The sequence below is a fragment of the Tetrao urogallus genome, assembly GCF_951394365.1.
Source record: "Tetrao urogallus genome assembly, chromosome: 23".
In the NCBI taxonomy this organism is placed as follows: domain Eukaryota; kingdom Metazoa; phylum Chordata; class Aves; order Galliformes; family Phasianidae; genus Tetrao; species Tetrao urogallus.
In genome coordinates this window covers 2,389,478-2,415,163 of record NC_136836.1, presented here as the reverse complement: position 1 = coordinate 2,415,163, position 25,686 = coordinate 2,389,478, and the positions used below count along the sequence as shown (strand labels likewise).

Here is a 25,686-nt window from a genome sequence, read left to right as displayed (position 1 = left end):
AGCAACCCGACAAAGCACAGCAGCTGCCAAGCACAAAGTTCCGTTTCTCCCTCTCACCCCCTCGGGGCCTCGCGCTGCGGGCGGAGCCCTTCCCTCAGCCCGGCTCCTCCCGCCGCGGCCATGGCGGAGCGGCGCCGCTGAGCGCTCGGCCCATGGCGGTTCCCGGCGCGGCTCCGTCGCGGCTGGCGCTGGCCCTGGCCGCCTTGGCAGCGCTGGCCGCCGTGAAGTATTACCGAGACGCCGAGGCCGCCCGGCAGCAGGTAACGGGACGGCGGGTCGGGCCGCTCCGGAAATGGAGGGCGGAGCGCATCCGCGATGGGGCTGAGGGGAAAGCGAGGCTTCGGTTGGCCGCCCCGCAGCTGTGGTGGGAGCTGAGCGAAGCGGGCTGAGGGGCGCTTGGACTGGAGTGAGCGAGCTGCGGGGCTGGGGGGTCCGCGATGGGGGAGAGTGGGACGTATGAAGTGGCCATAATGGGACTGAGGGGTCTGTCGTGGGGCTGAGGTGGCATTCACACAGTGAGGTGGCCATCATTGGGATGAGGGGTCCCTCATGGTGCCGACGTGACATTCGCACAGCTGAGGTGGCCATCACGAGGTTGAGGGGTCCATCACTGCCCTTCAGTTCAAGGACAGGGAACTGCTTGAGAGAGTCCAGCGCAGAGCCATGATAGTGATGAAGGGAGTGGAGCATCTCCCTTAGGAGGAAAGGCGGAGGGAGATGGGTCTCTTTAGCTTGTGGAAGCTGAAGGGTGACCTCACTGACGTTGATAAATATGTAAAGGGCGTCAGGAGGATGGAGCCAGGCTCTTCTCAGTGACATCCAGTGATGGGACAAGGGATGCAAGCTGGAACATAGGAGGTTCCACATAAAGACGAGAAAAAAAACTTCATCATAGTAAGGTTAATATCAGGATGCCCAGAGATACTGTGGGGTCTCCTTCTCTGGAAACATTTAAAACCCATCTGGGTGCATTCCTGTGTGACCTGATCCAGGTGCTCCTGCTTTCACAGGGAGATTGCACTAGATGATCTTTTGAGGTCCCTTCCAATCCCTGCCATTCTGTTGTTCTGTGATCACAGTGCTGAGGGCTCCATCATGGGGCTGAGAAGGCCACTGTGGTAGAGATGGTCACCAGGGTGATGATGGCAATGGTTGCCATGCTGAGGTGCTGTTGGCTCCCAGTGGGCTGTGAAGGCAGCCAGGGGTTGGTGGCCACAGAATCAGTGTTGTGGCAGGTTGTGACTGGGCAGTGCTGGAGATCAGAGAAAAAGTGAACAGAACAAAGTTTTTAACTTTTCTTCAGCTTGCTTAAAGCACGTGGTTCTGGTTATTGGAGTATGCTCTCCATTCTTATGGACTGACAGACGGTAACGTCTTAACACCTGGCACCCACATTCCCTTTGTCATATTCTGCTGCCTTTGCTGCTCAGAAATGTTCTGCATGTGTGGGGCATAACTGATCCTCCATAACTGATCCTCTTTCTGCCTCCAGCCCTGTTAAGCAAATTATCATGTCGTTTTCCTAAGCTACAGCAGCAGGTGGTCTCACCAGCTCAAATCTTTGTTGCTCATTTGCCTTCCATCCCTTGAGGTCCGTCTCTGTGAAGTGCAAAAGAAGAGGGAGGCTCTGAAAGATTCATCAGCAGGGAATCATCGATGGGCCTAGGATGCTCCCGTCTCGTTAGAGCTTAGCACACAGCCTAGATGGCCTCCCGTGCAGAGGAGGTTGCCACTGTGCACAGCCTGTGCACTTTGCGCTGTAAGGATGGTGCAGGATGTGCCATGCCCAAGCAAGCCCTGGAGCCTGGTCCAGCACTTCATGACAAAACCCTGTCACCTGGCTCTCAGCTAACAGGGCAGCTGCTCAGGAAAACGTTATGTAGAGCCCCGTGTTTGTTTGTCCCCATTCATCTGGGGAATAAAGGTGTGGTTTTGGCTTTAGAAACATGGGGATTCCTGAATGGGTTGCTCCTCTCAGTAGATAAATAACCCCCATGTTTCTTTACTCCTATTTGCAGCTGCGTAGTTCCTATGCTCTCTTCTCCACGTTCCATGTTCTGTATTTCTGCCTTTATGCAGTCATGTCTGAGTCCAGATCTCTGGTTTGTATTCCAGTATCTTTACTTTTTTATCTGCTCAGTCCTGAAACCACCCTGGCAGGCTCTTAAGTGCTTCTGTTGCTGCAGCTGATGGGAGCACAGCCTTCTGGGCTGCATTACTGCTGCTTCTGACTGGCAGGTAACAGACAGGAAAATAAACTAGTTCAGGAGCTGTGGGGATGGTAACGGTGCAGCAAACAATAAACAATTGAACAGCAGATGACAGTATTTGTCCTTTAGGTGTTTATTGGTGTGGCAGGGGAAGCTGCCCCAAAATGAGAGGCCAGGTGGGATCTGCTGGCTGTGATTGATGCCACTTGTCTGTCTTGCTGTCCTTTCCTTCTCAGCAATGTGGAGCTCTCTCGCCCTGCCTGCAAGTTGTTGTTTTTCCATCAATAACAAATGCTGCAGAGTGGAAAAGTCCATCAGAATCTAGCCTTTCTGTGGCCATTTCAAGTGAGACTTCGCATTTCAATGCATGTCATTGCTGTTTGCCATTGGGGCACCTTCATGTGGGCTTTGCAGGCTGTCCCACCAGGTGTTACAGAGAGACTGAGGCACGGGGATCTTAGAGAGTGTCTGGAGGAGGTGGTCGAGTTGTGGTTCCTGATGTATGGGTGGGTAGTGATACCTGTGGAGCAAGGAGCCAAAATCTTAGCCCAGTCATGACACAGGAGGCAAAATCCTGCCAAGGGATGTTAATCTGTTCATTTCATCACTGCTTGTGGCCTGGAAGGAATGCAAATTATCTCTGAAGCTGAGAGCACTCCGAAGGAGCCTCTGGGAGAGGTAGGGGTGATCCTCACTTCCCCTTTCTTCCCAATGCAGGAGGTGGCGCTGAAGTCTTTGGGCAGTGAGGGGCTGTTTCTCTTTTCTTCTCTGGACACCAACAACGATCTGTACCTCAGCCCAGAAGAGTTCAAGCCGATAGCTGAGAAGCTGACAGGTGCGTTCCTGCCCGCCATGCAGAGCTCGCTCTGCACAGACTGAGCAGAAGCAATTTTTAGGGACGCCTTTATTTTTTTTTTTCTGGGTGCTGTTTTGGATCTTGCTTACATGAAGAGAGACTGCTCATGAAGAGGCTTGAGCATTAGATGCTACTTTCACAAAGTTCAGTTTTTATAAGACTAAGGGTCCAGTTTCTGGCCTAGCAGAGCATGTAAGTTACTTTGTCTGGAGCTTATAGGAGATTTGGGATGGATAAATGCAACAAATACAGCTCAGCCCAGGCTAGGCCAATACTGTTAGTGAATCCTATTTCAATCATATGCTTCTCTTGCTGCAGCATTCTCTCTCATAGCAGCTGTGAGAGGTCGTGTTTGGAGCTGTATCAGCACATAGCAAATGTCTCTTGGTGGTGCCAAGCAGGGGGTGATGATAACATCCAGCAGAACTTAACAGTACAATTGAAATGCAGAGAGTTGCTTGCTTATGTTTAATGAATTGACTGAAGCACGTGTCTTTTCCCTCCTAGATTAGATGAGAGTGTTTAACAGCTGTGGAGTTTAAAGTGTCACCCGCTGGAAGAAGGGCTCCCCTTTAAGTCATGTAGCAAAAGCCAGGTGTGGCTGCAAGTTCTGGTGGGTTCCCCATTGCACGCAGTGTAGTGACTGCTGGGGAGCTCCCAGTGCTCCTAGATTAGCCAGGAAAAATGTATAATCACTTCACCATGGTTTAAGAGGGGAGGGAGGGGAAACAGCTGCTTGAATTCCTGTCTCCTTGTCTAGGAATTACTCCGGTCTCAGACTTTGAAGAGGATGTGCCTGATCCAAATGGGGAGACGTTGTCCATTGTGGCTAAATTCCAGCCTTTGGTCATGGAAACGATGACGAAGAGCAAAGATGGTTTCTTGGGAGTATGTATCCTGCAGGATGTGTAGGGCCAGAAATACCAGTGTAACCATGTACTGTGGGCTGGTAGCATCTCCAGGAATGAGCACGGACAGTCAGCATCTTCTCTCAGTTCAGTGCCACCCGCAGACTCACTCAGTTAGCTTCAAGTCCTGCACCCAAGTCAGTGATTGAAACAATGGGAACTGGCCCTAAAATGGAGCCCTATGGAACTCCACCAGTGATTGACCACCAGCCCAGTGTGACCCCATTTCCTGGAGCCCTTTGTCAGCCACTTGTTCACCCATCACGTTGTTTTTGTCCAGCTGTGTGCTTTGACCAGGAAGCTTGCAGCTTTCTGCAGTGCTGTACTGTTTTCAGTGCATTCAGCCCCACTGTGTCCCAAGGAATGAATGCTCTGCTCTTCCTGGGAAGCTTGAAGCAGACACCAGAGGTGGCTCCACCACAAGCAGTGATGTTGTGCCCTGTTCACTGCCTCCCATTTTGCTCACGTAGTTGAAAGCTGACAGAACTATTTGATGGTGTTCAGGGTGGTGCAAGGAATTGAAAATATGATTATTATTATTTTTTCTTTCTCCTCTTAAGCACAGTTACATCCATCAGCATTGCTGTGTGTGAGGGCTGTAGGCTGGGCTCTGATGCTGTCTTTTAACAGATCTCTCACGTCGCTCTTTCTGGGCTGAGGAATTGGACTGCTCCTGCGTCCCTTAGGAGTGTGATGCTTGCCAGACAGTTTAAAGCCTTTCTTCCTCCGAAGAATAAACTGGATCTTGGTGATCCGTGGTGGATAATTCCTAGCGAATTGAACATCTTCACTGGATATCTTTCCAACAACAGGTTTTACCCTCCACCTCCCAAAGGCAAAGAGGTGAGATACGAAATTTGATTCCCGTACATCTGAGAGGTGGCTTGTATGAATGTGTACTGCTTTATAGCCCAGATAAATTGAATGGACAAGGCTATTGCTTGTCTCCCTGGACTTTCCAAGGCAGCAAAAGGGCTGCAGGGTACAGCCAGGAGCACTGTCTTCTAAATCAGAGGTAAAAACTGAAAGCAGGCAACATCTCAGGGTATCTGTCATTTGTAAGGCTGACTGGAGGAACTCCATTTTGCTTTATGACTTCTTAGTCTAGCTGTAAAGCCAGTGTGGGTGCCCCAATAGGTGTCCCCGATCACACAGCTGATACATCTTCACAGTCTGTGTTTATTGATTGCTTACTCACTCTTAAGGAGTATTGATTAGATACGTGGATCAGTTTAGCATGCTTATTCACCCAGTTGGGATAATGGAATCTCGTGAACAACAGGAATAGCTTTAAAAAACATGGACGATGGATTTATTTTTAAAGAAAGCCTCTATTTTGTGGCTAGGTAGGACCCCAAGCTAATTTCCAAGTCACAGCAAGTCTCCTGTCTTGCTGATCTGATGGGGGGTTGTTTTGGGGCTGCATCTGACCTGTTATCTGCGATAGGCAAGGTGCTGTCATTCTTATCTGTTACAATTCTTGCCATAGATCATAATCCACAGGCTTCTGAGCATGTTCCACCCGCGCCCCTTCGTCAAAACCCGCTTTGCTCCCCAAGGATCCGTGGCCTGTATCCAAGCCATCAGCACCTACTACTACACCATAGCATTCAGGTAAGGGCACGGGGCCAGCCTTTACAGAACTTGTGTTTTGTAGCGTATCTCAGGGGAGTGGAGAAGGCTGCGATGTGCCAGAGAGCGTGCGTGTGCTCTGCGTGTGCTCTGCGTGTGCTCTGTGTGCTCTGTGTGTGCTCTGTGTGCTCTGTGTGCTCTGTGTGCTCTGCGTGTGCTCTGCGTGTGCTCTGCGTGTGCTCTGTGTGCTCTGCGTGTGCTCTGTGTGCTCTGCGTGTGCTCTGTGTGCTCTGTGTGCTCTGCGTGTGCTCTGCGTGTGCTCTGCGTGTGCTCTGCGTGTGCTCTGTGTGCTCTGTGTGCTCTGTGTGTGCTCTGCGTGTGCTCTGCGTGTGCTCTGCGTGTGCTCTGCGTGCTCTGTGTGCCCTGTGTGTGCCCTGTGTGTGCCCTGTGTGTGCCCTGTGTGTGCCCTGTGTGTGCTCTGTGTGTGCTCTGTGTGCAGTGCTGTGTCCAGACTAGAGATGTGCCCTGGCTGGAGTTGGGTGGGAGCAGCTGTGTGATGCTTTCCTGAGGCCTGAAGGTGACACCTGTGTTCTCCCAGGGTCACAGCATGCGTGGTGTTGCCCAGGTGCAGGACAGCAGCCAGTATGCTGTCACACTTAGCAGTGTTTGACTGAAATTCTGAGGAGGAAGAGGGGGGATGGAGCGTTTCTCCAGGGGAAGGGAGGATTCTATAGAATTGTTTTACTGTCTTTGTTAAATACAACTGCTACTTGCCCAATTAGACTGGAAGGCAGACTGAGGGCATCTGAGTTTGTTTCTGTGTTTCAGGGGCTCATAATGTAATTCATCCTTGCTGGGTGTACACTTATTGCCCACTTCCAAAAGTTATCAGTACCCACGACACTGCTGACCCTGGGAATCTGCTCCAGTTTTACCTTCTTTGTTGTGTGACATGAAAAGCTTTTTGAACCGAGCCTCTCTCCTGCAGCTGTACTTTCTGGTGCCTGCAGATCACTTCTCTCTGCTGTTGTTTACAGTGCACGATCCCTTCCTCCCAGCTCTGGAGCTGATGGCTCCCATCTCGTTTCAGGATCCATGCTGAGTTCCAGCTGAACGAGCCACCAGACTTCCCCTTCTGGTTTTCCCCAGGCCAGTTCACAGGTTACATTGTCCTCTCCAAGGATTCTTCCCATGTGCGAGAGTTTAAGCTCTTCGTCCCTAACAAGAGGTACAGCAGTTTATTTTGTGTGCTGAGCAGACCTGAGGGTTGTGGTAAATGAAGCCCAGGGACTCTGGGATCCTGTCCTGTACAAAGCAGAGGTGGAGACTGTGCATGGAAGGAGGCTGGTGGACTCTTTTTATTTGAAGATATGGGTGTAGTGACAGCCCTGAGCAAAGCACTGCAGTGCATGGTTGTCCTGGCCTGTGCAGGAAAGGCAAATCTGCAGTCTGAGCTCTATGCCTGATAGTTTTGCTGTTTGCTTCTGTTTTGTTTGCACATCCTTCTCTGCTAGTGTTGTCGTGTTTTCTGTAGGTAGAACCAAACTATCAGTTCCCTAAACTGGATCTGATGCAGTTTTTTCAGGAATACTTCTGCTTATCAACAGGTGTGAGGGGAGAGCATCAGGCCTGGGAGAGGCAGAGAAGGACAAGGACTGAGGAGGGAGGGAGGGACAAGCTGGGCAGAGATCACAGGAGACACAGGGCGTAAATGGGGCTGGGGATTGATGTCTTTGTATAACCTGACTGTAATGAGAATCCAAGTCTGAGCTGTACTGTGCCACACCAGCTCAGAAGGGAGGTATCTGCAGCTACTTGGGAAGACACAAGGGAATGGTGAGTTTAAGTTTTCCTAGAGATATTGCCCTAGAGACAGACAGCAACCTCTTCATTGTCTGCACTGCTTCAGGCTGGCTGTGATCCTCTGCCCTGTCCCTGCAGCCCCCGCTTGGCCAGGACACTTGGAGAAGTCAAATGCTTGTTGTAAGCTGCAAAGGCTCCTTGGGTGTCAGCTGGATGAGCTGATGCTTTTCAGCCAACTCCTTGGAAAATCTGAGTGAAATGAGCTTTACAGTTGCCTGTAATACCAGCAAATGCATCTCTGCAGTTACTGAGAATCCCTGACTTATTTTAGGGTCTGATTCATTCACCAGGAACTGTCCCTTTGTACTTGGAGCGTGGGGAGAGCTGGAAGGGGTCTGAAGAGGCAGCAGCCCCTGATGATCTCAGTGCCTGGCTGAAAGCCCTGAAGTTCAGGGTCTGATGCACACGCTTCAAAACATTTCTGCTTGTCATTTCATTTTATGGTGTAGTTTCACACCAGCTCATTCCTGCTCTCTGGCAAGCAGCTGGAAGTGTTCTAGGGGAAAGGAGCCTCAATTCTCTTTGCCTGTGATGGCAGGAGAGAAAATTACTTTTTAAAATCCTGGTGTCTCTGTCCTTATGGCTCTGTCAGCACATTCAGCAGAGCAAGTAGACACTTACAGCTCTGCCAGAACTCCTTACAAAAAGCCTTTTGCTTCCAAAAAAAAAAAAAAAACCACTTTTAAAAGTTCAGAGAGATCAGAAGGTGCAAGTTAAGTGCTGGCAGGGAAGGATGTGCAGATATACCTCTATCTTCTTTAGTCTGATGCTACTCAAATGTATGAATGCATTTGCCTGAAATGTTGGGTGGGTGTTTGGGCCCTGAGCCAGCAGGGATCCACCATCACTGGTCCTGTGCAGGAAACACTGTGATCTCTAGGAACCTCCAGGTTCTGAGCCTCAGTGCGGGCCGTTGAAGAAGAGCATCAGGATTTACCATGCACAGCTTTAGCCTTGGGTGGCTGAACGTTCTGGGTTCACCTTGCAGGTCTCTGAATGTTGATATGGAGTGGCTGTATGGAGCGAGTGAAGGCAGCAACATGGAAGTGGATATAGGTTACCTGCCTCAGGTCTGTAACCACACTCGGTCCTCTGTGTGCATGCTGGATCTTGGCAAGGATTTGTGCTGCCGTGTGCCTGAGCTGCATAACCTCAGTTATCCCTGCTAGTTGGAGCTTTCTGTTGAATGCTTCCATATAATAATATATTCTCTGTTGATCTGTGTATGTCCTTTGCAGCAACGTGACTGTACACCCCCTGTTGGTCCCTGTGGGTTGAATCTTAACCTCCTGGACTCACATGAACTTTTCTATTTTTAAAGAGCTGGCTGACAGGCAGAAGGGGCGAGGGAGCTGGACGCAGGCTCTGAGCCCAGAGGGCTGTGTGTACAACAGTGTGTCTGGATTCAGACACTGCGTGAGCTTATTCCTCTGTTCTGTGGTAATCCCAGTTCTTGGGACAGGAAACATGAGTCAGAATTTTGAATACCTGAATTGAACAGTCCCATTTTCTCCTGAACTCAATTCCATATTTATTTTTAATCAGCAAAATTAGTGAAAACAGACTTAGAGAATAGTTTCCATTGTACCAGGAGTCGGAGCTACAGGGCAGCTCCTGAACAGCTTTCTTTGTTGCACTTCCTTGTGCCTATAGGCACAGACTGTATAAGGGCTTTGCTGACCGTGTGAACAAGATTAGCTCTGCAGATTCTAATCATTTTGAGGGTCTGATATGCCACAGTCAATAATCTCCACTCAGAAGATGGCAGCACATGATGAACAAGTCTCATGCATTTCCAATCTAGATAGCACAGGCAAACAATAACTGACAGAAATGAAGTTGCCTTCTTGTTATTCCCCAGTAAAACAAATCTACGGTTGTTCAGGTGCAGCTCCAGGATAGATGGGTCTCTGTCTTCATTAGGAGCTGTGAAGTCTTAATTTGCATCTTTATCCTGTCCTGGTGTACAGAAAAACCCATAGCTGAATATCTACAGCGTCTGACTCTGAGCCTCTTCTCCTGCAGATGGAGCTGGAATCCACGGGGCCCTCAATCCCCTCTGTGATCTATGATGAGAATGGAAATGTGATTGACAGCAGGGATCCCTCAGGGGAGCCTATTCAGTTTGTGTTTGAAGAGATAACCTGGCAGCAGGAAATCTCCTGGGAAGAGGCAGCCCAGAAGCTGGAGGTGGCCATGTATCCATTTAAGAAGGTGAGGAACAGGCTGTGCTTTTCACTGGCATGTTTCACTGAGGCAGGTCACTTCTACTGAGATGTTCAGTCACTTTGAGGACCAGCAGAAACCAGAGGCCACAACCTGCTCAGCATTCAGAGTGGTATGAGCAACTCAGTGTGTGCTCCCTATGCTGCTGCATCCTACAGTGATTTATAGCACTGGGTTATATATAGAAACTATTTAATATGACAATAGCCTGTGGAGCAGATGGCAGCTGCCTGTCACTCCTTCCTTGGCTAAGGAATGCTCCCCTGACTGTCTCCTTGAGCTTGCAAGTCTCACTTTCACCTGCTCAGTTGGTGATAAAATTCCCTTCATTTGAGTAATTGGAGCATTTTCTGTGCAGGGTCCTTCTCAGACATTTTTTAAGCTGTTTCAGTGAGACTTTGTGATAAATATCTCAAGTTCAGGTTTCCCAGCCTGCAGAGGCACATCTGGAGGCTGTCTGCAATGTGTGAAGTTGGCTGTGCAAATAAAAGCCCACTTGCTGTGAGGGGTTTGTTACAGTCTCACTGTATCCTCAGCTGTTTGTCAGACCTGAGGGTAATTCTATCTTCCTGAAGGTTTCCTAAAGGAATGGAATGGGTAACATGGTAACACAGTTAATGCTTCAGACTTGCTATGCCTTGCTGCGTTCTACTTGAGCAGCAGTAACAAGATGACCAGCTGAAAGTCAGCAGGAAAAGAGGTTGCTCTTGCCATGGAAGTGCCTCCCTGCTTCGTGTTGACTCTGTGGTGAGGAAGGATAAAAATCCCCCTTGGGGAGAGCACCACAGTTAGAATTGCTTTGGTTTACAGGAACTGCTGCAGCTCATTGTAGGCCATCTCTGGGGTGTGGAAGATTTGGTTCCTTCAGATCCCGTTTGTATTTGGGATAAGCTGTTCTTTGTTTCTCAAGTCTCCTATCTGTCTCCAGGTCTCCTATCTTCCCTTCACAGAAGCTTTTGAGAGAGCAAAAGCAGAAAAGAAGCTGGTGCACTCAATCCTGCTGTGGGGTGCCCTGGATGACCAGTCCTGCTGAGGTGAGGGACTCTCCCACAGCAGCTGGAGGAATGATGTACCTCATTCTGGGTCTGAGGAGGGCTGAGTGTCAGGAAGCTGGTAGGGAGCCAGTGGTAAATGTTATGTTACTTATTTTGGTACTGAATATGCCTGGATAGAAAAGGGCCGGAAGTGGGGAATTATTGATCAGAGCTTTGATACCAGTGGTAAAATTAGATGTATTAGAGAAAAGCCTTAGGTGACTCAGTCATTTAGGTGCCTTTGTTGAGGGGAAGTTGTGGATTTGATCTTCCCTCTTCCCTTCTCAGTCTGCTGAGGTAGAGGCAGCATCTGCAGAGTTAAAGAGACACTGCTCTCTGCTTTGTCCCTGACACCTGCATGGGAGAAGCCAGAGCCAGGCGTGGGCCTGCAATTGTGCTGCTGTGAGACTGTTCCTCTGGACTGTGCCCAATAACTTGTGCTACAGAAGAGGGGAGAAACATCTGGGAGAGGTGTGGAAATCTTTGTCCTGCCTGCCCTTAAAAGCTCTCTAGGCAGATTGCTCTGCTTAGTGTGAAAAGCAGGAGGCACTCAGGGTGAGTGTGCAGGCTCTGATCTTTTCTGAAAAGCACCAGCCCTGTCAGCCCCCGTGACATTCTTGCCCCAGTCCTTATGCTGTTTTGCAGGTGGGTGGGATCTGCTCTGGTGAGTCTTCTTTACCAGCAGTGTATGCTGGAAGCAGTAAGCTATGGAAAACTGTCAGCAGAGGGGAAATAAGACCGTGTGCCAGGTTAGGGGGAGCCTAAGGCAGCTGCTGCAACAGCTCAGCAGTGGCATGAATCGTGGCAATAATCAGCCTGGAAGCTGCAAACAACTCTGTGCCCCTCTTTGTGTGCCAGGTTCGGGGCGAACTCTCCGGGAGACTGTCCTGGAAAGTTCGCCCATCCTCGCCCTGCTGAATGAGAGCTTCATTAGCAGCTGGTCACTTGTAAAGGAGCTGGAAGAGCTGCAGGTGAGTGTCACAGCCCCTCTGCTTTCTTTGTGTTTGGTGCTGGTGAACGCAGGTGGTGCTTGGCACAGAGGTGCTGGCAGAAGAGGGGAGATCACACCTGTGTAGATGAGGGATTTTGGTTCCAAGCCTTGTGTGTTCTAGTAACCAGTGGCAGAACAAACACCAGATAGAGGCTGGCTAAGAAAATAGCACAGTCATCCCTTTCACTCTGTCATGGTGGCAGTACAAAAAACCAAACCAGATGTTTCACTGCTCCCAGATGCTTCAAGCCTTGTCCAGGGCTTGTTGTGCTATTGGCAGGCTGACTTCTCTGTAACTCAGGCACTAACCAAATACTCTCTGACTCCTGGATCTCCTGACTGCACCTTTCCCCACTCATGAGTCTATCCCTCGGCCTTTGCTGAAAGCAGGGGTCAGTTACAGAGCTGGAGATGCTGGGAAAAGCTGGGGTTGGACTGTTGATGTGCCTGGGAACTGCCAGTAATGGGATGATTTTGTTTTTGGAGGAGAAAAGCTTAGCAGAAGTGTGAGGGCAGGGGGACACTTGCAAGGGAATAATAAAGCAGATCATGAAAATGGAGGCAGCTACCGTGTTACAGAGTGGCTCTCATGTTAGGATTGCTCCTCCTGCTTTCTTCTGCTAGTTTCGGTGTATGCAGTGTGTTTCTTTGGGGTTCCTTTACAGACAAACAGGGAGAACGAGTTCTACAGCAAGCTGGCTGACCTGCACCTTGAAAAATACAACTTCCCTGTGGAGATGATCATCTGCCTTCCCAATGGCACGGTGGTACGATCGTTATCTCTTCAGTTTTCCTTGGTTCTCCCCACCTGAATGTACTCTCATCTGCAGAGCCTGAATGCCATGCTCCTTCAGCCATTCTGTGGCTCCTCAATGCTTTGTAGGACTGTGTGTTGTTCTCGTGGATGATGCAGTGACTCTGTGGGCCCCTCTCCTATTTCCTTTGGGGAATGGAAGGCATTGTAAACACATGTGCTGGTTTTGCATGTAGGCTGGTCTGATAGCATGCACCCCAGCAAGTCAGCATGGCTGGGCTGCCATGTGCTGACTTGCACTCATTGCTAAGTTTCACACCTGTGTGATTTCTCCCAAATCACCTTCATATTTTTCTTAACCTAAATGAGGGGTCAGCACTCTCAAGGGAAAGAATGGACCGTTGTCTTTTGCTCATCTTTGTCTGACTGTGAAATAGAAACCCAAATCCTCGATGCTGAATTAGCATTTGCAAAGTGTTTGAGATTCTTTCAGAGTTGTTGCAGTCTTGTGTCATGGCTAGAGGCCAAGGCAGTGGATGGGAGATTGTGCTGGCCTTTAAAGTCTTCTCATCTGTTTTCTCTCCTAGATTCACCATATCAATGCCAACTACTTCCTGGATATTACTTCTATGAAGCCTGAAGATGTTGAAAGTAGTATCTTTAGTTTCTCATCCAATTTTGATGACCCTTCTACTGCAACTTACCTCCAGTTTCTTAAGGAAGGACTGCAAAGAGCAAAAGCTTATTTGCAAAACTAAAACCAAAGGCACCCGAATGCCTCATGGAGTTGGCCAAACACTTCAGACATCCATTTCGATTGCAGCAGTTCTTCCTCATCTTTGTGCCATGCACTGATGTTAAGATGCAGACAATTCCAGAACGGGGGCTTTTCCATGGATGATCTGGAGATGTTGGTTCAAGGCTAAACTTTCAAGTGATACCAGTTTATGTCATCTGCCCTTCTGAGTTCAGGCAAGTTTTTACAGGAGTGAAAACACTTGGATCTATAAACATTCTTTGTGCATACATCTTGCCACCCACCCCCATACTCTTCCTCCTCCTGCTCAGACTCTGGGATGAAACTCTTTTTACAGCCATACCAAGCATCACCAGGAAACATCTGATCTCAAGGACTGTGTGTTGAGTTACGGAGAACAGCACTGCTGTGATGACTGAACAATCATGATGCACATCCGTGCTGTGTGGGCAAGTGCACAAAATCCAGTGCAAACAGCAAGCTCTTCCCTGGGCAGCTGGTGTGTGCCGAGCTTCCTGCCAGCAGCACTGAGCTGTAAGCTGCTCTGTAGCGTGGATCCCAGTTCTTTGTGACAGCATTCTTGACAGCAGTGGCAACCTGTGTGTAAAGGACTGTAGCTGATAATGTGTAGGCGTGGAAGTAGGAAGATCTAGCTTGATCTCTGAAGTAGCCTCCTCCCAGCTTCCTGGGATGGTTATCCTGAGCGACGTGGTGCAAGAGCTGTATCACTCACAGTCTTTGCAGCTGATGGAGATGGTGAGGTTGATGTGGTGCAACTAGGAGTGGAGAAGGGGGCATTGGAGGTGTGGTGCAGCTCGGAGATGTCAGGTATGGGTTAACTTGGGGACTAAGGGCCAGAGCCTCTGGCAGTGAGCTCCACCTGTCCTAGGGTGTGCCTACAGGCGATGGGACGCTGTACTGAACTGTGCCCCCATCCTATTCAGACCAAAGCTACTCCCACCCCACCTGTTTTGAGAGCTTTGTTCTCCCAGTGTGTCGGCAGCAGTGACAAAATACTCAGTGCATGTTTGCTCTGATTTCTCAAGTCATACTGAATAATGAACCGTGATAAAGTTACCTTTAGGAAGGGGAGGTTCAGCCTTATCCTGAGAGTTCTGGATGGTTTAGAATGGACCAGTTTTAAAGAAACTGCCAGGAGCATTTTCCAGGGAGGGAACTGTTCGGACAGAGTGCCAATTGCTCTTGTCTATAAACATCCTGAGCAGTTGTTCCTCCTCTGTACCAATGGCTGACTGCACAGTGAGTGAAATTTAGGGAAGGAAAAGTAAAAGAAACGGTGTTTTAAGCACATTCCTGTAAATAGGTGAGACAAACCATCTTCAAAAGATGCCTGCAAGCAGCCCTTTCAATTGATACTTTTTCTGCTCTCTGAAGCACAGTTTTGTTCGTCCAAATCCAGAGTTAGGGGAAAGGGGGGTACTTTCATTCTGGGCATCAGGACCTGGAAGGGATGCTGGGGTCATGATTCACAGAACCACAGACGGGAAAAGGTTGGAAGGGATCTCTGAAGGTCATCAGGCTGAGTTTAGATGGACCTCTGAACAACTCAGTGTAGCGTAGCTAATTGCTCTAAGTGAGATTAATTACCTGTGGGATGTTTCCTAGTATTGGCTTTTTAACTATGCATTAGTTCCACACTTTTCTAGCCCTCCAAGTGGCCTGCAGTAATTACAGGTTTGGATTACATACAGGCAGTGCTTTCAGTGGTGGCTGTGGAAAGCGTCAAAGCCTCCAGACAGCGTTAAAGAGACCAGGAGTCAAGTCACCATGGCAGCTCAGCCTTCTGGGGACTTTGAATCAAGGCAAGAGCAACAGAGCACAGTGCCTACCTCCATCCAGCACCTTGGGAAGCACTGCTTTAGTGTTACCTGCTCTTACAGCTTTTACAGCAGGAGCTTCACCTGAGGGTTTCTGTTCGTTTCTCACTTTTTGTTAGCCTCTTAGTCTGGAGCTGCAGACTTCAAAGCAGCACACGTGTATTCATTCCATTTATTTCTCTTTTGACTGGTTTTACAGCAGAAGGGGCCAGAGAGAGCAGTGGCTGAAACAACTCAGGGTTGTCTCCTCAAGGCTTGGGGAATCAGGTACAGGAGCAGTTCTGCAAAGCTAGGGAGCAGCAGGAAGAGGAGGGACCGGAGTCTCTCCCTGGTGCTGTGAGCACGGCAAGAAGGGATTCGGCTGAATTGAAGCAGGAGCCCAAACAGCCATCCTTAGCCTGGAGCAATCTGGAGAATCCTGGATTCAGCAGTGTCCTCGTGTTATCTCATGAACCACAAGACATCCCGATCAACCTGTCACCTTCCATCCACTGCTGTGAATGGGCTCTGGACAGAAACTGTTAGCTGAGGACTTTTTTTTTTAATACGTGCCAAGCGTTTTCTCTTATATTTGTAATCTTACTATATTTTTCAGTAAGCTTGTGATATTCCAAAGGGGGAGGGCGATGCTGCTTTTCACGATCTCCTGTGCTTCGTGACGCTCTGGCCTTAAATCCACAAACGGGTCAGAGCTGATGTCTGCCAGCAGCACTTCGTGGGAAAGCAGCGCTGCTCCGCCTCTGGATCTGCGTGCGCCGGTGCCGCTCGGTGTGACGGGCTGTCCGGGCCGCCTGTAGCCGCGTTCCTTAAACCGATCCCACCAGCTCAGCCTCGCTCAGTCCTTGCCTGCAGAACGCCGGGTGGGGTGTTGGGGGTGCGCTCCATCCCACGTGCTGCCTACGGGCCCGCGGCGCATGCGCGCGGAGCCGCAGCGGAAGTGCGCGGAGGAGTTTCGCTTCCGGTGCGCATTCTACTTCCGGGCGGTGAAGGGGCGGTGCTGGGCGCGGCGCGGCTCCGCTCTCAGGTAGCGCTGGGCGAGGGCGGGGCGGCGGGCGGGAGCGGCGCGTTCTGCTCCATCGGGTTGGGTGACTTCGCCGCTTCGTGCCGGCAGCGGCCAGGCGGCACCGCCGGAGCTCGGCAGCGCGCAGGAGACGCTCTTGGCCCGGCTCGGTCGCTGCTGGCGCGGCCCCGGTGCGGGAGAGCGCAGCGCTGCAGCGCAATGACCGCTGTCTTGTAGCGAGAAGCCCGCGGCGCGGTCCCGAGCGGCGTGCCATGAGGCCGGAGCGCGTCCCCGGGATCCGCAGCACGCAGCCCTGATCCCGCCCCGCTGACGAGCTGCCGGTGCCCGATATGGCAACGGAGTCCGTAAGTACCGCCATCACCGATCCATCAGCTCCGCGGTGCTCTTGGCGCCGCTCCCCGCGCGCTGCCCTGCCGGGCGTTCAGTTGAAGCGCGGGGACTTTTCAGTACAGTGATGTAACTGCTATTTTAAGGTTAGCTTGTAGGCTTTGTGCGCGTAGCAAATGGCAGTGATAAATTGTTAATGGGTTTGGTGGTGAGCTGAGCAAAATAAGCTGTTTGGATTCCTGGCTTTCGTGGTGGTGTTTGATGCCCGGTGCTGTGCAGTGTCCTGTCAGAAAGCCAATGGTAAAACTGGGGGAGGGAGAACAACCAAAGAGAGACAGAACTTGTTTTGAATCAGTTTAATTAGTAGCCAGCAATTGCAAAAACACCGATTCTGGAAATTCTCCCTGTGACTGTTATTGAGGGCCCTCAGTTTGGATAGACATTGAATGGACTTGATGCTTTGTTCAAGAATTGTTCACAGTTCTGTCAGCACTGCTTTTAAAGGTTGTGGAATTAAAGGTACTTCCTTTAAATGTGATTTCTGGCTTCATTTTTCTTCTGGGCCATTCGCATAACAGTGTTTTCCTCCTTTCAGCATGTTTTTATGTATTGCTCAGTGTCTGTTCCTGAACACTTGCTTTCAGTCCTGAAATAGTGCACTTGTGTTTAAAATGCCTCTCAGTAACTGACTCACTGCTCAACTAAAGCACAGTTTGATGGCAAAAGAACCTTAGCTGTTGGTAGGTTCTCATATTCCTAATTAAAACTATCTTTAAAGATAAACTATCTTAAGCAAATCGAAAATCAGAGATCAGGTTACGTATGACAGCTCCCAATTGAATAGGTCATAAAGAGGACAGCTGACTTTGAATGTTAATTGTGCAATACGGCTTCTTTCAGACAATCCCCATTTGGCAGAACAAACCCCACGGCTCGGCGCGCAGCGTCGTCAGGAGGATTGGATCCAACCTCCCTTTAAAGCCCTGTCCCAGAGCGACCTTCGAGGTAAGCGTGCTCACAAGGAGTTTGGTGGTTGTGGGTAGGGAGCAAAACAAGGCACTCTCACAGGATCACAGGATGGCCAGGGTTAGAAGGGATCTCAAGGATGATGAATCTCCAACCCCCTGCTGCACGCAGGGCCACCAACCTCCACATTCAATACCAGCCCAGGCTGCCCAGGGCCCCATCCAACCTGGCCTTGAACACCTCCAGCATAGTTTCCACCAGGAGAAACTTCCATGTTGTATACCAAAAGCACACTGCAGGCAGAAGCAATGTTCAGTTAATGGTGTCTCAAAAAAAACAACCAAACAAATGGAAGATATGACTTACATTATTCCCCCTTCATACTCACTGGCATAGAAGACAAATCAAAGCAGCTTCTTTTCTCCTCCTTCTTTCAAATAAATAAATAAAAATAAATAAAGCTTAATGAAAATAAGGCAACCACACGCTATGGGGGCATGACTAAGTAGAAGAAAACATCAGGATAATTTTCAGCCAGCATAAATTGACGTCGTGCTACGGACATAAGATAGAGCCTCTGGAGAAATGTACATGCAGCTGTTTCCAGATGTCAGTCCCCATTCTCTTAACAGATTGTGGATCAGGTCTTCATTTTTTGATGTGTCTTTGTGCTCAGTGCCAGCACACCATTCAGACAGAAAAAAATAAGGGTAATTTGTGGCAAGCTTGCTTGCTGGGACAATATGCTTAACGTGTTCTGGGTGCAGATGAGCACTTATTTACTATAAGTGGAGTGTATCTGAACTACTTTTACATGTTGATCTCATTGTGTCACTCATGAACTGCTGAACCATGAACCAGGTGTGTGCAGACCAACACTTGCAAAACTTTTGTGTAGCTGCATAGTTAACTTTAAGGTTTTTTTTCTCTTTTAGTGTAATTCCTGTGCTTGTAAATGACCATTGGTAAACGTTGAGGAAAGCACCTCCTACAATAATGCCTGTGCAGAGTTGGAGAACTGGTAGCTAGGAAGGCAGAAACGTGCTGCTGAACCTCTGCTTTGTGTTGTGGCCTCGTGCAGCTGCTGAGCCTGTTTCCTAAGCAGTAAGGAAGGCTAATGGAAGCACTTGTGTAACTGTTTGAGGTCAAGGACGTGTAATGACAAAGTGTTGCACGTGGCCTAGGCAGCGTGTTCAGCAGTATCAAATATCCCTTGGCTGCTTTGCTGTTTAGACTCAGAGCACAGTAACACTGGGGCACACGTTGGCAGTGGAGCACTGCATCTCCATAGGATGAACAGTGTTGCAAACTTGTTGGCTGGCTTGGTGTAGAGGAGAAAGGCTCTGACAGAGTGTAACAAATCTGGAGTGGCTTCAGGAGACAGGACCATCATTTCCTTCATGTGATTTTCTTCTTTGTAGGTTCTACCTAATGTTTCAGAGCTCTATTTAAATGATGCCCCTCCTGTCCCCACCCTGGCAGACATTGGGTGGATAGCAGCAGATGATGAAGAAACGTATGCCCGAGTCAGGTTGGTTTCATCTTTGTGTCTGTTGACCCTTATTTTGATAAAGTGGTTTCTTTTGTGTAGCACAGGCCAGAAATTGATCTGCTCTCATGATCTCTGGTCACCTTGAGGGCTGATGTGATGCCTGTTCAAAGATGTTTTTCTCAAGGGACAAGAAAAACACAGAGGTTTCCTGGAGGAATGCTCACAAAGCATTAAGGGCTTGTGCTGCGTTTTACTCACTGAAACATCTGAGCAGAGCAAGGCTCCAGCTCATGGTATTTTTCAGCCTAGGGAGTTGAAGGGTTGAGCTCACAGGATCACAGAGTAGTTAAGATTGGAAAGGACCTCTGGAGGTCATCCCTTGCTCAGGCAGGGATTTCCAGCAGTGTACCCCAGATGGCTTTTGCACATCTCCAAGAAGGGAGGCTCCACAAGTTCTGTGTGCAGCCCATTCCAGTGCTCCGTCTCCCACACAGTAAAGAAGTGCTTCCTGATGTTTAGATGGAGCCTCCTGTGTTCCAATTAGTGCCCACTGCCTCTTGTTGTAGCACTGTGCACTCCAAGTGAGTCCTGGTTTTCCTGGGACATTTAGAGTTTGGTGCTGTTCAGTGAAACCTGTGTCCTTTAAGCAGGACAACAGCAGTGGTTATCCTGTGAGAGATTAAATCAGAGGCAGAAGTTAATGGGTAAGTGGTGCTTGATCTTGTGCACCCAGCACACTGCCCAGCACGGGGATACAGTTAGCAGGAGGGATGGGATCTGAAGCTGTGGGAGCACACAGAGACTTCTGTCCCTGTGCCACTTCGCCTTGTCTGTGCTGTTTGATTGTGATTTCTTTGACTTTCCATTCCTTGCAACACACAGAGACAGCAGTGTGATGGCACAACACATCCAAACAGGGTGTGGAGCACGGTTTGATTTATTGTGCTGAACTGCTTTGCCATCCCAAGGGAGGGGCAGGGAGATTGAGCACTGCTGCGGAGGGGCTCGGGTCCATCAGTGACTGGCAGGTCTTTGTCTCGTAGAAGCGACACTCGCCCTCTGAAACACAAATGGAAACCGAGTCCCTTCACGGTCATACAGCGAAATGCTTCAGTCCCCAACCTGAGGAAGCAAGAAGAGAAGCTGCTGGCCTTGAAGAAGCCTGGTTTACCTGCACTGAGCCGAACGACGGAGCTCCAGGATGAGCTGAGTCACCTTCGGAGTCAGATAGCTAAAATTGTCGCTGCGGGGCCAGGTAGGAGCACAGGAGTTTTCTTCTGCCGAATGAGAAGGGCTGCATGAGTGAAGCATGTCATTTCCTCCATAGGGAGCAGACGTGTTACCGTTCAGCAGGCCTGTCACCCTTACTGGTGTGATGCCAACTCAGTGCTGGTTCTTTGTCTGTATTTATTTCGTTAGAGGAATCTTGTTTCTTTTTCAGAAGGACCAGGTGTTGCTTTGTGACTGCATGTGTTCTGCAGGCTGTTTCATCCCAACGACTTTGCTCCGTGGCAGTTCATGGGGGATTCTTGCCAAGCTGACTATGAGTGTGAGGGGAGGAGAGACCAACAGCACTTGGTTCTGTTGTGAGCGTAGCCCTATTTATGTAACAAAGAAAGTACTTGGGGAAGAGCGTGGTTGATCTGATCTATTATTTTTTTTATTATTAATTATTATTTCTTTTAGGAAACGTGATAAAATTCATGTTTTGGCCATGAAACTGAGCTGTGAGTTCATTCTTCCTTTCGTGGCCTTCCTTGTGTGGGTATACAGGGTGCATACAGTTCATATAAGCTCTGGAAATGAGAAGATATTTGCTAGAACCCAAATCCTAGTAGTTGCACGAGGTGTGTTGCTGCAGTGGCTGCTTGAGTGTGGAAGCCAGCAAGGCCAGAAGTGCTTGGGTGTATTTGTGGAGCAGTCAGAAAGTGGGATAGTTGGTCTCACAGCTTGGAACACACTGGTAAACAAACAGTTCTGCGAGCTGCAGGAATTGAACTGGAGGCAGTTCTTAAAGGCTGCATCTCATGTATGCAGAATATTTTGGCCAGTGACCAAGATGCCAGTTGTGTTACAGCTGCGAGGAAAAGAAGGATCTGTAATTTTTCCATTACTTTAAAGCAGCAAAACAAGGTCGTGCACCACTTGAGCTGATGTCCTGCAGCTGTTGGTGGGGGAGACAGTGGCTCAGAACCATCCTTACCTGCATCCAGCAGCAGACAGGTCCCAGGTTCCTCTCAGCACCAGGGCTCACTGTGTGCTGGAGCTGCATCTGGTGATGTGTGGAATGCAGGCGGCTGATGGCTGGAGCCCCAGGGACTCACAGCTCTGATGGTTGGTCATTTTCAGTTCTGTTCTCTGCGGCTGAGAAGCTCTGAACGTGGAGCAGAGCTGTGGGGCTCGTGGTGGAATGCTGCTTTGTGCATGGGAGCGAGGAGCCGCGCTGCCCTCAGCTCTGCAGGCTGTCAGGCTGTCACAGATGCGTGCTTCACAGGGGCTGCGTGTCCCCTTCCCTCACTGCTCTGATTCGGAGCAACAAAGAAATAGAAACTAAGAGCAGGGCAGATTCCCTGCTGTTCCCCTCCCCAGGCTCTCAGCCGTCCAGCATGCAAGTTAGAAAAGCTCTTTTTCACAGAATCACAAGGTTGGAAACGACCTGCAAGATCATCCAGTCCAACCCCCCTCCCATTCCTATCAGTACCACAAGCACCAAACCATATCTTGTAGCTCCTCATCCAGGCGCCTCTTGAACACCACCAGGGACGGCGACTCCACCATCTCCCTGGGCAGCCATTGCAGTGCCTGACCACCCTCTGAGAGAAAAAGTTTCTCCTCATATCCAACCTAAACCTCCTCTGGTATAACTTCTTGCCATTTCCTCGGGTCCTACTATTTGCCTGGGAGAAGAGGCCAGAGCCTTTTGCACCACAGCCTCCCTTCAGGAAGTTGTAGAGAGCAAGGAGGTCTCCCCTGAGCTCCTCTTCTCCACACTGAACAATCCCAGCTCCCTCAGCTGCTCCTCATAAGATTTGTGCTCCAGACCCCTCACCAGTTTCGTTGCCCTTCTCTGCACACGTTGCAGGGCCTCAAGGTCTTTCCTGCAGTGAGGGGCCCAAAACTGAACACAGCACTCGAGGTGCGGCCTCACCAGTGCTGAGTAGAGGGGATGCTCACCTCCCTGCTCCTGCTGGCCACACCATTTCTAATGCAGGCCAGGATGCTGTTGGCCCTCTTGGCCACCTGGGCACACTGTGGGCCAAAATTCACCAAAAGTAATGATGAGGAAGATTAGAGATCTGGATGGGAGAAAACTCGTTTAATCACTCAGTTCCTCTCTGCCCTCAACTCAGCAACGTGCCTGCTTAGCAGATGGCACGTGAGAACTGTTCTGATCAGTGTCTTCTGAGTTGATGTGGGCAGGAATGGGTTAGGGCTGAACTGGAGCTCAGGGATCCGGAGTGCACAGCAGGCTCCTTTCAGAAAGATTGATGTCAAAAAAGAAACGTCGTGCAATCTGCTTTTGCACTGTTAGAGAAATCTCTCAGCTGGCAATTAATAACTACTGACAAGTGTAGTGTTGAGGCCACGGGTGTCAGGGCATTAAACTGCAGGGTTGTTTTGTTGGGGTTTTTTTCAGTGCAGGAAGGTTCTTTCAGTGAGAAATAAACCAAGCACATCTCTGTCTTGCGCTGCAGTGCCATGCCATAAGAAATGGAGTGGCCATGGAGAGTAACACACAGGCTGTGATGATTTCCTTACTTTTATTCTGTGAATAACAGAAGGCTGGGTGGCTCGTGGTGCCCCTGGTTTGTGCTCTGTTGTTTTGAGAAAACAAAACCAAAGTAAAATATAAAATACTATTTAATCTTTTCGCCTGTCTTGTTTTCTCTTTCAGCTTCTGCTTCCTTCACCCCTGATGTATTGTCTCCAGGAAGTTCAAATGCATCTTCTCCTTTGCATTGTTTTGGACCCTCTTTCCAATCCACGACATCCTTTGTCATCAGTGACATCACAGAGGAGGAGGCAGAACTCGAGAGCCCCGAGCTTCCCTCAGTCTCCATGCTCTGTTCTGCATCTGAGTGCTACAAAGCAGAACCAAAGGATCCCGATGAGGAGGATTCTGTGTCTCTTTCCAAGGCCAGCAGTTTTGCAGACATGATGGGCATTCTAAAAGACATTCATAGGATGAAGCAGAGCAAAGACTTGTAAGTTTGATTGTATTTTCTCTTTCAAAGTTTGGCATCCTTTTTTTTTTTCTTTTTTTTCTGCTTTTGTTTGTCAGATCATTGCAGACACCTGTGTGAGGATTGCTGGGTCACAGCCTGAACCAGTGATTGAGCACCAGGTGAGAAGGCATGGCTGACAGAGCTCAGGTGCAAGCAGTGTGTCTGAGTGACTGGAAGGGCTGGACCCTGGGTCCTCCTTACCCTCATTTAAGTGTTAGCAGCCAAGGGGGCAACGTCTCTCTTCAGAGACTGTGCTGACTGCGCTCTTCTTGAGCTGTCACCAGCCTTTAGAAAGGGTGAGCCACATTCTCTATTGCTTTCTAGGCTAAATCTTAACAAATACCCTTATAACTGTGCTCTTGTCCTGGTAGAGGGCATTATCATTGTTATCATTGCCTTCCATTGCTCCCCAGCACCAGCTGTTGTATTCACCTGCCTGTTGGTGCTGCTGTATGCCCACAATTCGGGGGGCAGCATCCCTTTGTAGTGTCATATCTGCCCATGAGGGGTGCAGGGGGTGAGCAGGGCTGTGAACAGCCCAGGTGGGTTAAGATAAAACACTGCTCACAAGGCTGGAGGCCAACAACAGCAGCTGTGTACTACAGGTACCTCCAAAATATTGGCACTTCAACTTTTACAGTCTGTCTTAAACCATGTGGATAGACTGCATGGCCCTAAGGAATCAAAATAAGCTTAATGGCTTTACAGCTTAATGGCTTTATGAGAGATAACAGCTTTTAAGAAACCGAAATAGGCCTTGCAATTACATGATCTATTTGTAAGAGAAAAGGAACAAAAAGACAAAATAAGCAGCACTTGTTTGTACTGAGGGGACAGAGCTTGTTAATAATGGGCAAATTTGTATTTTGCTTTTGGTGCCATGAACACAACTGACCAAAAATGCTGAGGTTTGCAGAATGCCCCCTTCATCCAACACAAGGAGCTGCAGGTGATGGAAGCCAACGCAGAATGCTGCAGAGAAATACCTGCAGGTGTCAGGGCTGCCAGCCAGCAGCTGGGCCCTTCTCCTTCCTGACCCTGTGTTTGTCTTCCGTGTAGAAACCGAAGTTCTGCGAAGGAGGAAGACCCTGCTGTTCTGATAGCAGAAGTCTTGAGAAGAAAATTTGCCCTAAAGGAGGAAGATCTGACTCTGAAGGAGAAATGATGTTACGGTCATTCGGCTCCGTAAGCAAAAGTGTTAAGCTCACAAAATTTCCTCTACAGTAGCTGCCTTCCTAAGGATTGAACCTTTTGCCACTTTTATTTATTAGGAATTTTCTGCACTGGACACTTAAGAAAGACCCTCTGGATTTGACATGTTTTCCAGGTGTTGTTACATTTAAGAAAAAAAAACCCTTTTTAAGATGGAAGTTCCTTTTCCTCTGTATTTTGGTGTTGATGGCTGGCTAAGGATCTTCTACAGAGTGCAGTGAGTGCTGCTGGATGATGTTCTTTCTGTCTACTCAAAGTCACATTAAAACTTACTTTTTTTGTTGCAATATAAATGATCACCATTTCCACAGAGGTCACACGTGCAATTCTTCCTGTTTGGAGCGTGGTGCAGAGCTGCTGAGAAGGCTGAGCAATGCTTCCCAGGTCTTCTGTGCTTGGCAGGCCGTGGGTTCACAGTGCTGAAGGATGTCTTCCTGATAACTTTGCCTAACCTGATGGGAGAATCAAATGGAAGGAAGTGACAAAACCCTGCAGTTGCATCCGAAGGCTGCTGGCTGGTTTTACTCTCTCCTGGGTATTTCTTAGCTCACTAATTATCATGATTGCATGACAGAATGGCCTTTGTTTCTTGCCATAAATTTAAGACTTCATGGATGGACCTCGTATCATTCAACGTGTTTTATTTGGCGCTGAGGAGGTATTTCTCTGGGAATCTCTATGAACTCTGCTGCACTCTAGAATGCACTGGGGGGAACGCTGGGAAGCTGCTGGGGCACCTGGGGGCACCCTGAGGAGCTGTGACAGTGCCCTGGAACATGGTGTGTGGCTCTGGGAGGCCTCCAGGGTCTCTAGGAAGCCTCTGGAGCTCACTGGTGAGCTGTGGGAGCACTGGAGGATTTCCTGGAGCACACTGGGTGGTTCTTGGAGATTGCTAGATTGTGCTGAGGAGCATCTTGGGCACTGAGGAGTTCTGAAGGTATTCTAGTGGGGCCTCGGGTACCATGGGGGTCTTGAGAGTCCTTTAGGGCACACTGGAAGGTCTGTAGGGTGCCCTAAATGCCACGGAGCTCTGGGTGTAGTCTGCTGTGGCCTACAGTACAAAGGGGAGTCCTTGGAGTAGTGGGACGCCCTGGAAAGCCTGTGGTGCACCCTGGAGGAACTGAGGCTCAGGCACAGAGAGAGCTGTGTTCTGAATGGAAGCCAGGACTTCAAGTCAGCTCCAGTTCTCAGTTTGACCAGTGCTTTGCTGCTGGCTTTAGAACGCAAGGGATAATGAGTTTTTTCTGTCACTGGGTGAAGATGGTGGTGATTTTGCTTCAGTAGATTTCCAGGAAATAAAGATAAACTGAGGCTGAGCCATTGCTACAGCCCTTACAGCTGTAGGACTGAAATGGCTGTCACAGCAGCAGCCTGCTCCTCTGAATCTGCGCTCTGTGTACCAGAGTGACTTTGGAAAACGATTGTGAGATATC

The 25,686-nt window shown here is 49.3% G+C and overlaps 2 protein-coding genes across 2 annotated transcripts; both read left to right on the top strand.

The window, feature by feature from the left end:
- Window positions 1-152: 152 nt before the first annotated feature.
- SELENON (selenoprotein N) lies at window positions 153-13,172 on the top strand (the record flags this gene model as incomplete). Its single annotated transcript, XM_079546078.1, has 12 exons — window positions 153-260; window positions 2,928-3,045; window positions 3,827-3,954; window positions 4,605-4,817; window positions 5,464-5,588; window positions 6,637-6,774; window positions 8,398-8,479; window positions 9,435-9,623; window positions 10,564-10,669; window positions 11,528-11,640; window positions 12,326-12,427; window positions 13,002-13,172. 12 exons carry the CDS (start codon window positions 153-155, stop codon window positions 13,170-13,172), a joined length of 1,593 nt encoding a protein of 530 aa, XP_079402204.1.
- Window positions 13,173-16,359: 3,187 nt separating this feature from the next.
- On the top strand, window positions 16,360-24,214 carry MTFR1L (mitochondrial fission regulator 1 like; the record flags this gene model as incomplete). Its single annotated transcript, XM_079546151.1, has 6 exons — window positions 16,360-16,374; window positions 17,258-17,362; window positions 18,745-18,854; window positions 19,859-20,070; window positions 22,711-23,020; window positions 24,101-24,214. The coding sequence occupies 6 exons, from the start codon at window positions 16,360-16,362 to the stop codon at window positions 24,204-24,206; spliced, it is 858 nt and encodes a 285-aa protein (XP_079402277.1). The 3' UTR covers window positions 24,207-24,214.
- Between the last annotated feature and the right edge of the window lie 1,472 nt (window positions 24,215-25,686).